Consider the following 16,772-nt stretch of genomic DNA (forward strand, 5'->3'; position numbering starts at 1 on the left):
ATCCGACATAGCGCAAGGCAGCGCGCCGACAACTGCGAGGAGCCGAGCTGTAGCCCCATTTATCCTCCTAGCGTGACGTCACACCAGCAAGCGCCCTCTCTCGGTAGCGCCGTAGCAGCGGCGCGCAAAGCTTCGCCTCCACCATCGATGCCGCGAGCTGGGGCCCCGTCTCTCGGTCTGGCGTGATTTCACACGGTCACGTGACGCGAAGCTGTGTAAGGAGGCGCCACGACCACCGATGGGCCGAAAGTGCGAGCAGTATTGCTTTCGCAATAAAAGGTATTTATTCGGCTAGGGCGGGGGGGCTCCGTTATTCCAACAAGTTGTTAGCAATCGCTGCCTCCCGTGTCTGCTTGACGAGCTGGCGCTGATTTTCCAGATCTGAGGTCTGGTAAACAAAAATAAGGCACGTAAAATATAAGCCAAAATAAGAAAAAGGGAGCTTGGTAGGGCAATCCCACCGCCCCGTTTCAAAGCGGATGCTCATGTCATCCATGAATCCATCCACGAGGCCGCCCGAGAAGCGTTCCACGATTCTTCAGGGTGTTGTTCTGCTTCATCCTGGTTTTCACTTGTGTCTCCTTGATCATTGAGCCCTGGGTAGCGCGGACAGTCCACTACCCTGTGGCGGAGAGTGCCCGGCACGTCACAGTAGCTGTAGAAATATGGTAAGTGGGTGGGGTGCAACGTGTGCTGGTCCCTACAGTGTTGGTCCTTATTGTGTTGGTCCCTACAGGATATAACGTTATTTCATTTGTGCTCGCCTGCTTCTTCTACAAATAATCACGCTTCCAACTAAAGAGCAATGGACACGAAGCCAGCGATTGCAGGGGGGCCTGGCGAGTGGTTCCGTCGTAAAATAATGAATTTAGCAAGAACTATAAATTATGCAATTTTATTACAACGTGTTAACAATTATGACATGGAATGATTGTTTTTGGGATCTATTTGCAGGGGCGACTGTACATGTATGAAGGAATACAGCTTATTGACCTTAAAAATAATTGCCTATCATGGCTGTTCACAATTGCGAACGCGGTGGAGGTCTCGCCCACTTTGGGCGGAGGCAGCCTGTAAGAGGCTCACATCCTGACATTCCTTTTGTGTTAGGCCTAGTTTCAAGCAGAATTTCATGATGGTAAATTGTTTTATTTTCCCCGTACCAGAGTCGCTGCATTACACTTTACTACAGGTCAGTCTGCCAGGATAGCTGCAGGTCTGGACAGTCACATGGCTTAGTGAACGATGACTTACCGAACTTTGGCTTCACTGACATGGCCTCCGACCACTACTACCGATTACACACAGCACGAGCAATCCATTCACAGTAATAACTTATGACAACTTGCATAATATTTAAATGTGAAATACAAATTTCGGGGTATTATAGAAGGACAAGTCTTGTTCAGGTAAGTCTTGAATTTATATTTCCAATGATATACGCAATTTCCTTTCTGTAGTACATAATAATGTATTTTCCTGATTGACAGAATTTCAGGCTTTAGCAATCGGAGACTCTTCATGTCCAATTGGGTTAAAATTATTAGTGTCTGATGTTTGACGTAATAGGTGGAGATAAGTAATTATTTGATTCATTAAAATTAATTACAAGGGTTTAGGTCCCGAACCAGAACGAATTTTTCTTCACCTGCGAGGCTTTTCTTTCAAGTGGGTTTCCCTTGTAGCAGTTGCTACTATTGAGTGGATGTATCATTTTCTCTTAATTAGTGCCTAATGTGCAGCCTCATGGAAAATTAGGTTCGCCGCTCTTTGGTCAAAGGCTTCAGCTTGTTCAGTTTGTTCAGGGCGCATCAGATTAAATATATTCAAATCAAATATTTGAATATGTTTCATTTGGACGGTGTGGTGCATCATGTCTCCTTTCGTTTTTTTTTCTTTTTGTTGCAATATGGTGAAGTTACCTAGTGCGCAGTATTAAGCTTCCCTAAATTGTTGAAAAGAGTCAAACTTTCTGTACACACCATTCACTTGGACAACGTCTAAGAACATGCGTACACGACGAGTCTACAGCCAGGAATTTCAGCTGGTGTTTAAATCTCAAGTTTTCTTGCACCATTATTGAAATTTTGTGAGCATCAATGTTCAAGGCGGAGGTTATGAAGCCGTTGCTGTATTCAATGCTTCTTCTTTTTCAGGTCTGAGCACTGTTTTTGAAGGCCCCTGCTAGGGATTAATGAACTCTAAGGCCAGAACTTCTCAGAGTTATGTCAGGAGTGCAACAACGTAGTCCCACGTAAAAGATTACAGCGGAAGTCCTTTTTAGTTACATTTGCACTGTCCTTACAACGAGTAGTTGGCGATTGTGAATCTTGTCAACAACCGTCTAACACAGCGCGTAGCGTAATCGTTGCGACGATGTAGTTGGTAGTTGGATCATCGATGGTTTCTCTCTTGCAAACTTCCTACCACCTGAATATGGACGCATCTCCTATGTTAAGAAGGAGCCATAGTTTAGGTGGCTCATCATCATTGCCATGCACGCCTCTTTTGGGCCGTCGATGCTATATTCACGAGCAAGACAACGAGGAATCGCAGAAAGCAGGACCAAGTTCTGTTCAGCCGTCGTTAGTAGCTGTATTGGAAAAAGTATTTTAGTAAGTCAGTGATAGTCGAGTGCCAAACTGTTTTCGTTGCTTGGTAACTCTTTTCCCTTATATTGTGTTTTACATTTCGTTAGTGTTACCTGATCTAATCACAATTTTTTATGTTCTCTTGGAGCCTTGTGGATACACGCGCTGTTGGAGCGTATATTAGCTCATTTGCTCAATAAATTCACCAGTCAGTACACTTGTTGCGTGTGCACCCCCCTTCCCCAGCACAGAGTAGCAGGCTATATAAATGTACATAAGGGCTACCGCGTTGCATTTCGCATGAACAATCTTTTATCTTTCTCTTCCTTCAACTTTGGCTACGGCTGACTCTTCCGTTCCTGTGGTGTCATGGACCCCGATAAACAGGCATCACGATAATAACGGACTCACATGAAGCATGACGTAACTAGGCAGCTAGTGCAATTTCCTCAACGGCAATTTCTATTTTAAGGACGTCTATCCTTCCTGAAACGGCCACATTAGTAGGGACACCCGGACAATATTCTCTCGCTGGGAACCTCAGGGCCCACGCCTCGGCTCGAACGCACACTCACCGTGCCTCACAGCGAGACAACCGGGACGAGGAGAGTTCGGAACCAGTCCCAAAAATTTTCTCTCCATACTTTAACACTACAGACTACAGTGCAGGAAAGATTCCCCACCGCACGACTGCCTCACGCGCGCCGAAGCAGTTTCGTGGAGGCAGCTGCAGACAAACACCTTTCCGCACGGCACACTACATCACGCAATTCAATCCGGCTCCCCAGTCGAAGTCAGCGAGTTCCAGTAAAAGCAATCAGTCTGGTAGTAACCCTGGAGCCCGGGTTGCGATTGGCTCCAACTCGGCTCTTGATGAGGCTGCTGGTATACATTCCTCTCCTGCATACCATACCATTCAAGATGTTTGTGTATCCGAAATGGTCTCTGTAGTGCTGATTGGGCAGAATCAGTTGGCTTGAGACTTTCTTGATATTAAGTCATTTCAAGGGAGAGTGGCCTGCCGTATTGATGCTTTATAGTCGCGTGCTGGTGCATTAGAATCCTCATCTAATGACTCCAGTTCTATTTCTGGTTGGGTGGGGGAATGTATTAACCTCTAGACCTCGGAGGAATCGCTCCTGCTCTCAAGGTAGTGACTTGTGCGGTGTATACATTCCCCCACCCAACCAGAAATCACCTCATACCCCCTACACAATTCTCTCCGCAATGCCGCTTCCGCGCAGAGCCCGGGTCCCTCAGGCGCATCGTAGGGAGTTGCAGAGAGGCACCATTAAATCCGCCGAAACCTTGCCACACCAACGAGCCTTGGGAGAGAGCCTTGGCCAGCTCCAACCTCAAGGATGAGCAACTGTTTATTGCGTGGGCCCAGTACGCGGCCCGAACTCAAGGCATTTTGGAATGAGGACGCCTCTCCAAAGCTGCATTTACCTAATAAAAATGTTTATTCGCTCTCTCTTTCTAGTTCTATTTGTGAATTACGTGCAGAAATCAATTCCTTCTGAAATAACCAAGCTGGTTTAACAAACTTACGACCTAGAAAATCATTATCGAAGAAATAATCGTTTAATTATTAGTACTTTTGAAAACCCTATGAAAACGCTCTCATACTATTGTCCAACTTTACATCTGTATTTAGCGATACCTTGAAGATACGTTGTCCTCTCATTGAACGCATCCACAGGCTTGATAGAGCGTGCGCTGGCCACATTCGTAATATTATTCTAAACCTTTCTGATTTGAATGAGAAAACCATGTTTATAAAAAGTTATAAACTCAAAGGCTCAAACGTCTTCATTGCAGATGATTTCTCTGCAAGGATAAGATCTATTCGAAAAAAAAATCTGGGAAGCATTAATTCATTTTCGTAACCATAGTTATGTCGTAAAGTTAAGATGCGGTCATGACTTCATTGACATGGTTCCTTATACCAATGGTTACAGTTCCAACACATTAGTAAAGGCATATAATGAATCATTACCTTGCGTGCGAGTATCTTCGACTCTCGGCTCATCCACTAATTGATATCCTTCTGGTCATCACAATAACCTCGTCTTCTGAACATTAACGCTCACAGTATCGTTAACAAACTTCCAGACTTATTGTCTCTTATTTCTATCTATTCCCATCATGTTATAGGTATCACTGAGTCATGGCTACATAGCAATATTTATGACCCCGAGTTTACTCCACCCGGTTTTATTGCCGTGCGCCTAGATAGTATCCACAGCACCGGCGGCGGCGTCGTACTACTTTTCCGTTTGTATCTTCGTTTCTCTGTTTTAACCTCGCCCCCACATATAGAATTCGTGTGGTGTAAATTTCTAGAATAATTAGTGTTATATATGCGCCCGGTGCTTACGTTGATGTCCTTCAGGCTATTGCAAATTTTATGTGCCGGACTAATATTGCTTCATCACGATTTATCTGCATGAATGATTTCAACCCTCCTCACGTCCACTGGCCATCACTAAATACAACAGGTCATGACGTAGCAAAATTTAATGAATTAATAAATATTTCGTTGTCCGTTGGGCTCACTGAAGTTGCTTCTCGTGCAACTAGCTTAAATTCCATCCTCGACTTGGTTTTCATAAGCGCTGATCTAGCTAAAAATGACTTCTCTTGCGAAGTAACTGAGGCACTCTCAGATTTTAAAGGCATTTTGTCATCGCTCTGTTGTCCAACCTTTAAATCACCCGATAAGTTTACTAGTTTCCCTGACTTCACTCGTGTGGACGACAATTCCATTACTGATCTCTCACCTGATCAGTTCGATACATTTTGCTGTCTTTCAGGCAGTAAGGATGTAAATTGTCGGTAAATATTTTGAGGATCTTGTCAAGTCACGTATCCAATGACTTGTACACGCCAAAACCAAGAAAAATGTTGCTAACTTTGCCTTGATGACTCGCGACATCTTGCATTTATCTTGTCGTGTCCGTAGGCTTAGGCGTTCTAAACTAACCAATGGTCCCATAACTCTGGACAGGTTTCACAAGGAAAAAAAATGAACTTAACTTAAAACTCGATACGGCAATTTTTTTTTCGCTTTCAACTGCCTCAGCTGTTAAAAAGTAAACCTCGTAAAGTTTGGTCTTGTATTCTACCTCCTGTTGCTTCATCTACTTTATTCAAAATTAATAACGATGTCATGAGTGATCCGTGACGAATAACGGATGCTTTCAACAAGTATTTTCAGTCCCTGATCCTGCCCGATAACAACTTCATTCCTTCTCTCACCAATATGGTCTGTTCTGAAGCAATCGGTGACATTGAAATAAAGAATGAAGGCATTCTTACCCTCATAACAAACTTGTATACCAAGATGTGCACCGGTCCCCACGGGCTACACAATGCATTTTTGGTTCGTTACTCCTTGTGGTCATCCAGATATCTGAAGGTCATATTCAAATAATCTTTACTATCTGCCACTGTTTCCTCATGAAAGTTAGCTAAAGTGATTCCTCGTTATAAATCCAGTGCTAAGCGATTGAGGTGACCGATTTCAATAACATCACAGCCATGTTAAATCTTAGAACATATCACTCATAAACACATAGTTCTTTTCCCGGCATCACATAATCTGCTATCTAACATACAGCATAGGTGTAGTGGTTTTAGTACGACAACCCAGTTGGTTGAGTTTACGAATTACATTTTCCTTAAACTTGATGTTGGCAACCAAGTTTACGCCATCTTTACAGACTTATCTAAAACGTTTGACAAAGGACTGCTTTCTACACTCCTTGCAAAATTTAAGGGTTTACTAAATAATCAACTATTTAACTGTATTTCAAGCTTTCTTTCACTTCGCTCCCAGTTTGTCTCTTCCAGCTCGACCGACTTTAGCGCTATTGATGTGACATCTGGAGTGCCCCAAGGGTCCGTTCTTGGGCCATTCCTTTTTTCTCGTCTACTTAAATGCTTTGCCTGTTGACGGCTCTTCTAACAGTGGCATTTATGCAGATGATTGTGTTTTATATGAGGTAAGTAACTGTTCTAATGATCATTACTGACTCCAGGAGTAATTTGCTAGGTTTTGCACTTGGTGCAGCACCTGACAAATGAACTGTAACTTTGATAAAACCATCCTTATCTCCTTCTGTAAAAAAATTTTCTCTTTTTCGTTATTCCTTCAATAACTGCGCTGTGTGTTGGGTATTGCAGTATAAGTATCTCGGTGTTATTTTTCGCATAATGTGTCATGGTCTAATCACGTTGATTACATTTGTAACAAAACGCTAAAAAAATTTGGTTACTTACGTTGTACACTATCCAACTCTCCAAAATATACTAAGCCACTATTATGTAAATGGTTAATCTGTCTTGTGATTAACCTTGCATATGTCTTTTATAACCTTTATGGTGAGATCAGCAGGGTAGAAGCAACTCCGAAAAAAGCTGCAAGATTTGTATGTCACCGTTATAATCATAACGTTTTACTCTCTTCTGCACTTCGTTCCTTCGTTCACTCCATTCACGTCGCCGCATAGCATCACTAGATTTCTTGAACGAATTCTTCTGTTAAATTCTCAAAAAAAGAACTACTAACCTCGCGCCAGAGTCATCGACGAAATGCCATCCGAACTTGCAGCCCCCCCCCCCCCCCCCCCACTAATGTGTTGAAATTCAGGTTTTTCCATCGTTCCACAGAAGACTGGAATTGCTTACTTGGGTCTGTTCGCTCATGCCCATCCCAACGTTCTGTATCTGCTATCCAAAATGTCTGGTCTCAGCACATCACCCTCATCTATCTATCATATTTCTTTGTGAATAATTTCCCTTCGTTAACCCACTTCTGCTATAGTGGTTATTCCTCTGCACCATGTACAATTGAATAAATAAATGAATAAATAAAGAAATAAATAAATATATATATATATATATATATATATATATATATATATATATATATATATATAAATAAGGAAATTAATTGTGACCATTTATTGTGCACTTCTTCATAATCTATATATTATGATCATGTGTGTGCCCTTCTTCATCCAGCGGCTAGTCGCATGAACATGGTGTACTGTGCGGTGGGTCCTTCACCGCGTTTCTCAGGCTCAACAAAAGTTGACCTTTGCTGTGACATCACAAATAAATAAGTAAGTAAATGGGCCTCACACAATAACAGCCACAATTCCCAGCTTGCAATTCCCCGGCCATGCTCTATCACGCCACTTGGGTGTGCCAGTTGATGAGTGCCAACCCTATAAACTCGCACCTCCCCACACAACAGTGGAAAGCTTCGCTGTCCAAGCACATGGGAGCGCGCCGGGTGACCGCGGCTCATGGGGTTGTAGACTGAGGACTCCATCTACGCTCAGGGCTTGTCGAAGCACCCTGCAGTTCCTCTTTATTTCAATCAATGTTTTTTTTTCTCTCACTCTCCGTCATTCATCCTTGTTTTCAGTGCGCCCTTAGTTGTTATTCAGGAGGAATTGCGCGCCAACATAACATCATGTTTTCAAGAACGATTTTTATGGGATGAAAATATTGCCATCCTACTCCTGTACACTACTGCTTCTTTCGGCTTCCAAAACGCATGCATCGGAGAGGAGCGTCATAGCTTAAACGGGAACGCTGTAAAACAACCTTGGCCCTGAAATGTCGAAGGAGAACCGGGACCTTGAAGCCAGCAAACGGTTTGCCGAACTCAAGATCCCGAGCAAAAACGCCCTATTCCAGACCAAATCAAAGGTTTAAAGATTCATGTAACATACGTGCACTCGTCCGGTGAGTTTTGATTCGTCCTACGACGATGATAAGATGGTTACCAAGAGGCAGGCTGTCGACGAGGAAAACGCTTCAGCGACGACAATAATCGTCGTTGGAGTAATGTAATGGATGAGCGGACATGGCAAACACTGTTTTGAACCCCTAACTGCTGTCACATCATCAATAGTTGACTCGGCTTTCCACGAGCGCTTTCGAGTAGTAGTGCTCCCAAATATGCTTTAAAGGCAACAAGCATGCTCTATGCTTAACTAGTTGATGTCATTGCCTTTACAAGGCCTCTATCTTGTTAAAGATGCGAGAAATTTGTGCTCACGGGAAGCCCGGTGTCTGACCACTAGACCGTTTTAACAACATCAAGCAGACTACCAAACCCGTTATCAGCAATAACAGCAGTCACTGTAACTGCGGGGCCACAGTTACAGCAGCATTGTGCTGATGAAGATGAGGTCGTGGGCTCGATGGCAGCCGCATTCCGAGGAGAATGGAATGCACGAACACTCGTGTACCATGCTTAAGGTGCACATTGAAGAAAGCCAGGTAACCAGGTAAATCCACTGTGTAATTTAAGGACAGTGAACAACAACAACGAAATAAAAACAAAGCCCATTCTTTCGATCTGCTACTAAGGCCAACCCAAACATGTCCATAAAAATAGTAGCGACCTCGAGGACATCAGATATTTAGTATTAATTACAGAGATGGTCTGTTTCAGAACAGCACAATATATGTGAGCAATATATACTCGTCTTACCGACGATTTAGGTTACGCGCAAAACAGAAGGCGCGAAACAATATCGCGGTGTAGTTGTGCATAGTGCATGGTTGCCGGAATTTTCGTTACCTTTCCATACGCGGTGAACACCCCATTGTACGGCTTACAGGCGCCGTTGCTCATACTCTGACGCCAAAGAAACCCATCGTTGCAGGATTGCGTTTCCCAGAGCTACAGTAAACATGAATATATGGTGAACCCAAGCGAGCAATTGGGGCTGTCACATTTTCGGAGCGTGTAAGCAGCTTCTCTCTACAGCATGCTAGTCAAAACGTAATCTAGTATTTAGGGAGCAGTGCTGTAACGTGCTGTTTGATAGGTGAGGAAGGACACAAGCGGCAATAATTGTGTTTGGATGGGCCGCGTCACGCTGGTAAAGTTAAAACAGCAAGGGCAGGTAGTGTGATTGCAAGAAGCAAATAAAGGAGAAAGAGAACGTGAATAATTGAGATATCAGCTCAATGACATCGAGTTAGGGATCTTCTCCTGAATTAATTACGGAAGCGAGTTTAAAACCCCGTGTAAATTCTTCGACATCAGCACGTTTGGAAAGAAAATATGCCTTTCCGTGTCGAGTGACGCAATGCCAGCAAGGGTAGGGTCTAGAGGTCGTTCCACGCGTCTTTAAGTAACAGTTGCATACAAACGTTTGTTTACATGACATGTGCAGCAGTCAAGAAATAAACGGAAAGTACCAGGGAGCGTGTCCCTGGGGTAAGCACGCGTAATTTATGTATAATGCAATGTAATTATAGAGCAAAGTTTATTCCTCAAACTTGCGAATTATTTCCTTCCCCATATCTTGCACCAAGGTGATCCTAGGTATTCTTTCATTTTCAAGTTCTATATATAGCAACTAGAAAAAAGAAAACAAAATTTCAGCAAGGAGGTCACGGTAATCGCTGTGTGTAGTTTTTTTCTACACCGTATACGCAAAGTCAGCGTTAATTCGATTGTATCCTGTCCACAGGTTTCAAACACCTAGTTTTTTTATTCTATTTAAATACGTCGTTTTGTAATGAGGAATACGTGAGCGTTTCTGTTGGCGCTGGCCGCGAGGCCACCCTGTACTTGCTTCGATTCTCACTCTCTTGCGCTAGCCGTCGTCTGACTATTTCCCAAGTTGCTTTCGTGCAAATAAACCACTGAAGTAGATAACCGTTGGAACATTAGCGTGAGAGAATAGTTGCCAAAAGAAGGGAAGCGCAGTAGACGGCGGCAGAAGACTAGGTGGTGCGACGAAATTTGGAAATTTGCGGGCGCTAGTTGGAATCGGTTGGCGCAGGACAGGGGTAATTGGAGATCGCAGGGAGAGCCCTTCGACCTGCAGTGGACATAAAGCAGGCTTCTGATGATGATGATGAAATAAAACACGTCACATTTGGCTGGAGTGTTGGCTAATAAATGCCTAGGCCTCAATAACTTCGGTGCGTAAGGCGTGCTTAAGTTTCGGAGTCAAAGACTGTGCCAAGCAGGTCCGTAAAACAGAGAGAGGAACAGAACAGATGGGAAACATGTAGGTTAATTGGACGCACGTCCGGTTTGCTGCCCTGCACAGGGACAGAATAGATATAGGGACGGAAAAAGATGGGGAGGGGTAGGGAGAAAACAGGTCTCTGCCCATTTGAAGGCAAGCTTTGAGTCTATAAACCGTCCCAGAGACATGTCGATTTTAGGTACCGCAATAGTGCTTATTTGCGTTCTCTGCTATCGACGCGCATGACCTTGGTCGATGTTCAATTCCGAACATAGTTTTGAGTCCAACAGGTTCAATGCGGTATGGAGATATTGACGGTCGACACCGTACCTGGTAAAAAGACACAAGGGACAAAAGACACAATACACAAGCACTTCACAGACAAAATTGTTGGTTTTGGTCAATTGAACAGCGGTATTTCCTCGCTAAAAAATTTCAGCCCTATACGAATTGGGTGGTGCAAGTGGTTTATGGTCCATCACATATTGCCCACGCAGCTCGTGAAAACTCACACGAAAAAATGACGGTGGCGATGGTGGTAGGGTTCTTGGCGAGCAACATTTCGGAGGCGTCGTTCTCGTTTCGTTGCGTCAGGACTTTGAGGAGATGCGTTGACAACCCGAAATGGCCCGCTCAAGCACTTACATCAGCAGTTTTCGCATGAAACCTGCAACTTGGCGCATGCGTTGCTGATTGGGGCGCTATAACGTAAAACGAAACAAACCTGTTTCTATTCAATTTCCGCCATTGAGCCTCCGCAATTGATCGACCATTGTCGGGCCGTGCCAATTTTACTTGTCTGTCACGCGATGTCACATCACTCCCCAACTCTAAATGGCGTGTCTGCGCTCACTGCGCATTATTGTGCCAACCAAAAGAGAAAGAAGATCGACTAAATACATCTCGCGATGACTGTCGACGGTAATGCGCTTGGAATGGAATCGATATAGCGTTGCAAGATATTGCCACCGTCAAAACAAGTTATGCTTGGGGCGTGTAATGCAGCAGACTCCTCTTTCCTGCGTCTTAATGAATACTCGGCCCCATCTAGTGTCGCCGCTGCGAAACCTGCGTGTAGTCTCAAAATGCATGGCGTACCGGTGCGTCCAAACGCTGAGAATTGCTTCATGCAGCAACTGAGTTCGACTTTCGGTTTTCTTTCTGGACACGCTGTGCCTTCAAGTGGCACTGCCGAGAAATTAGCGCATGGCCTCCGAGACGAGAAGCGCAGCATGCCGCTGCGTGCGAACGCTGATAATTGTTCCCTCGCTTGTCCACGATTTATTATAAGGCATGTGGTAGTGAGGGACTACAGAATAGTTTTGACCACTAGGCTATCATTAACGTGCTCCAAGGCACGGGAAACGGATGTTTTTGCATTTCGACCCTATGGAAATGCGGCCGCCGTGGCCGGGATTGGATCCCGCGACCCCTGGCTTAGCAGCGCAGCACGGTAGCTCTCCATAATTTGATCGACACCGAAGATGGCAGCGTACTGAGCCACAGCAGCGCTCACTAGTATGTAGCGGGAAAATGCCATATAAACACGTCCTAGTGCATGAGGAGAAAAGTGATGTGACATGTGCGCCGCGTAGCGTCGATACGCGAACGTCTTGCATTGCTGTTGCATATTATTACACCAGGTAGAAGGCCATGTAACAGATGCATAGGTAGTGATACAAGACAGTTTAAGTTTTGAGGAAGAAAAAGAAGTTTAAGGAGATGTCTACAAGCGCCTTAGAAAAAATATACATTGTGTACCTGAGCACCAAGCTGCCTTGGTGACTATGTCACCGCCGCGTTTCAAAAGGGGATGCCAATGGCTCATCATCATGATCATTAGCATCGTATCGTTCCACATGCATTCCAATGTGAAATTCACACCAGGTAGCGTATATACGTGCACCCTTTGTATTGCAGTTGAATATTATTATACCAGGAAGCACGCTACGTAGCAGTTGCATAGGTAGCAATAGAAGATAGAGAAGTTTTGAGGACGAAAAGAGGATCATGTATATATAAGGGTGTAATGAAAAACATGTCTGGTATACCTGATTAATTCAAGCAGCCTAGTTGACTGTGTCACCGTCTCGTTTCAAAGGGAATGTCATTAAATCACCATCATCATTACCATCAAATCATGCCATTTGACATGCGCGCCGCGTAGCGTAGATTCGTACAAACGTTTCATTGCAGCTCCCCGACATGTAGCAGATCGTGAACACAGGGCCCAAGTGTGAAGGGCAGATCACGTGGGAAGTGAGAAACCGGCAATCAACCATTGATTACTGTCTGCTGACAGAAGGAATTCATGATAAGTTGAGAGAAATGGTCATTGATGAGGAAGGGCATAGCAGCATAGGGAGTGACCATAAACGCATCATTTTGAAAATCGGGTATGTAGTTGGGAGTGAGTGAGTTAGAACTTTATTTAGGTCCTGAGGGGAAATCAATCCGGCGGCTCCACCCAGGTCGGGGCCGGTAGACAGAGTCCTTCGGCGACGGCCCGGGCCCTCTGGACAGCCTTGAGCTGAGTGATGAGCTCTGTGCTTCTGAGCGCTGAGTCCCAGGAAGGCTGGTCGGGCAAGTCTGTGCTAGCATTGGCAGGGCACAGCCAGAACATGTGTTCGAAGTTGTTGTATTCGTGACCGTTGTGTGGGCATTCAGTAGGAAAGTCAGGATTGATCCTGCTTAGTGTTGTTGGTGTGATGTATGTCCTAGTCTGCAACTGTCTGTAAGTGTCGGCCTGTGCTTTTTTGAGTTTTGAGTGAGGAGGACGAAAAATTCTTCGTGATAACCTATGATTTGAAGTGATTTCGTGGTATGATACGAGCGGGTCTTTGTTGTCTAGGTCCCTCCAGGTTGCGTTGAAGCGAGAGGGCGAACCGCAGACGCGGAATGTGAGCTCTCGAGCCAATTGGTGTGCCCGCTCGTTCGGATTACAGTCAGGAGGTTCGGAAATGTTGCCCATGTGGGCCGGGAACCATGCGATGTGTGGGGACGTGAGGTTGTTTCCTCCCGTTTCTTGGAAGAATATGGTGTTGATAACCGTAGCTGCTTTCCTAGAGCCGAGGCCCGACGAGATGGTTCTAATAGCTGTTCTTGAGTCCTAGTAAATGACTGACGCTCCTTTGAAGCTTCGAAGGGCCACCGTGATGGCCATTTCTTCCGCTTCGTGAGTGAAGTTGGTAACTACCGTGGCTGCGTTGACGAGTGAGCCATGGGCGTCATCCACCGAGACCGCGTTGGCGCCTCGATTCCAATATCTGGCCGCGTCAACGAAGATGACTTGCGTTTTGTTAAGTTTGATGTTGCCAAGGATTGCCTTCGCTCTCGCTTTTCTCCGCCCTTCGTTCTGGGTGGGGTGTATGTTTCGTGGGATGGGATCAACGGTTATTGATCTCTTGGCGTTTCTGCATAGTTGTGACTTCTCTGGTGGCATGAAGAGGGGCTGTATGCGTGCTTCTAGTAAGATCTCGATGCCCGCCCTTGTGAGTGAGAGCCGACTAATTTGGGAGTTTCGCTGTGCCTCAAAGAATTCGGTTGCCGTGTTGTGTAGCCCCAATTGGAGGAGTAGTTCCGTGCTAGCGTTTCTAGGGAGGCTTAGGACCTTTTTCAATCCCGTTCTCATTAGTGTATCAATTTTATTCAGCTCCGTGTTCTTCCAGTTGAGGAACGGGGTGGCGTAGGTTACGTGGCTGATCAGGAAGGCATGAAATGCTTTCATGAGGTTGTCCTCTTTCACTCCGTCCCTTTTGCTGGCGACCCGTGATATGACCGTGGTGAAGTTGAGGGTGCTCTCTGTGACGAGTTTTAGTGCCTCCGCGTTGTCATTGCTGTAAGCCCCAATGACCATGCCCAGGACCTTGATTGTGTTACGCCTGGGGATGTTTCCTCCCTCCTTGGTGTGTAGGTGAACGGGGAGGGAGCTAAGGGGCTGTCTCAGCCTGGGGCTTCGTTTGCACAGAAGGAGCTCCGATTTGCTGGGAGAGAGCTTCAGTCCAGTGTTTGCAAGAAAAGCTTCCGTGGTGTCCAGCGCTTGCTGTAGGTTCTGCTCCAGAGTGCTTAGCGGGCCGCTCGTGGACCAAATGGTGATGTCGTCGGCGTAAATCGCGTGCCCTACCCCCGGGAATTTTGAGAGTTTGTTGGCGAGATCATGCATTGCGATGTTGAAAAGAAGCGGCAAAAGCACTGACACTTGCGGGGTACCGATGTTACCTAGCATGTGCTTTCTGCTTCTGATTTGTCCGACGTTTATGGTGGCCGTTCGGTTATCCAAAAACAATCTTACGAAATTGTGGAAATTTACCCCGAGATCTAAATTGGAGATTTCGTTGACGATATGCTCGTGCCTGACCGTGTCGAAGGCCTTGGTTAGGTCGAGCGCTAAGATGCCTTTTACATCCCTGGATTTGTTGTCTATGACGGCGTTCCTGATGAGTAGCATGGCGTCTTGTGTGGATAGTGATTTTCTGAAGCCTATGAGATTGTGGCGGAATAGGCCGTTTTCTTCAACGTGCCCTCCAATTCTATAGTGAATGGCATGTTCTGCGACCTTCCCGAGGCACTACGTAAGGGAGATGGGTCTCAGATTCTCAGCATGAAGTGGTTTTCCGGGTTTGGGGATGAGGACTACATTGGCAGTTCGCCATTCTTCCGGCACCCGGCCTTCGGCCGATACCTCGTTAATTTTGCTCGTAATGATTTGTATGGCTTTGTCATCTAGATTTCTGAGTAGTTCGTTTGTTAGTCCGTCTGGGTCCGGGGCCGAGCGTCCGTTTAGTTCATGAAGGGCGTGCACAATCTCCGAAACTTCGGAAGGACGATCCAGCTATAGTTGAGGTGTCCCCTTATACTCGCGTGTTGGGTCGTCCGAAGGGACAGATTTGCGCTCTGCTGGTAGGTAGATGTCTTCCAGGGCGTCAGCAAAGTCCCGCGGACTCGTGCCTTCTTTCGTCTGTAGATGAACGAGCCTTTCGATTGTTAGTCGGGCATAACTCTTCGTCGGTTTGTTGTTGTCGGCGAATAGGTTCTTAAGAAGGCTCCACTTGGTGCCCCTTCTCATATTACCGTCCGCCTCATTACACACTTCGACCCATTGCGGCGCATTCAACTGTCTGGAGTGTTCTTCGATCTCTTTGTTGATTTTCGTTAATTTAGACCTCAGCCTCCTGTTCAGCTTCTGCTGTTTCCATCTTTCTCTTAGCGCGTTCTTGGCCTCCAGGAGGTGTGCGAGTCTGGAGTTCATGGCTGGCACTTCCATATCCACGCTTATTTCTTTAGTGTCATTGGTCACCGTAATTTTCAGATTTTCCAGGAGCTCTTCGAAGGTTTCTCCTTGCTTGTCCGCGTTACCCCTCATTCTTCTGAAGAGGTCCCAGTCGACGTAGGTGTAATTCTTGGGAGAAGTGGGTTTGATGCGGACGTTGATTTCTAGGATGTAATGATCACTGCCAAGGTCCTCTTGCAGGTTGTCCCACGACCCGTCAGCGTTTCTAAGCAACGTCAGGTCCGGGGTGGTGTCCCTCCTAACCGAGTTGCCTCTGCGCGACGGAAACCTTGAGTCCGTGATGAGACGCATGCCTAGGGTGTCCGCACACTCGGCAAGGTTAATTCCTTTCCTGTCATTGGTGGCGTAGTCCCAGGCGGTGTTGTGCGCGTTGAAGTCCCCGGCAACGATCAGTGGCCTGTCGTTGGCTTGCGACGCGACCGATGTGAGAAGTTTGTTAAAGTTTCTGAGTCTGTCTGTCGGGGAACTGTAGACGTTTATTATGCAAAGGTTGGTCTTTAGGGCCCGACTGGGGATGATTTCTGTGAGCATGGAGTCCAGGCCTCTTTTGTATGTCGGGGTGCCCCTTTGCACAAAGCTGACATCTTTGCGGATGAGAGTGGCAACGCCCCTGGATTGTTTGAACTCGGGGTCCAGGGTCGGCCTGGAAACCCTGTACCCCGAGAAGGACATGTTTTGAATGCTCTTTTCCGCCCCGCATTCTTGTAGGATGATGACGTGTGGCTTTTCTTTGCATGATCTGACGAATTGCGTTAGGTTAGATTTCTTTTTGTTGAATGAGTTACAGTTCCATTGCCAGATCTTGAAATATTCTGGTGCGTTATCCATTGTACTGGTTTGGCATGGCCCCATTTATGCTTGGCTCACTCACTGAGCCTG

General features: G+C 45.8%; 1 protein-coding gene across 1 annotated transcript; it reads right to left on the bottom strand.

Annotated features, from left to right (window-relative positions):
- Positions 1-13,712: 13,712 nt before the first annotated feature.
- Positions 13,713-14,765, bottom strand: LOC140216581 (uncharacterized). The gene has a single exon (XM_072286950.1). It carries the CDS (start codon positions 14,763-14,765, stop codon positions 13,713-13,715), a length of 1,053 nt encoding a protein of 350 aa, XP_072143051.1.
- Positions 14,766-16,772: the final 2,007 nt, after the last annotated feature.

The sequence above is a fragment of the Dermacentor andersoni genome, chromosome 3, assembly GCF_023375885.2.
Source record: "Dermacentor andersoni chromosome 3, qqDerAnde1_hic_scaffold, whole genome shotgun sequence".
Lineage (NCBI taxonomy): Eukaryota > Metazoa > Arthropoda > Arachnida > Ixodida > Ixodidae > Dermacentor > Dermacentor andersoni.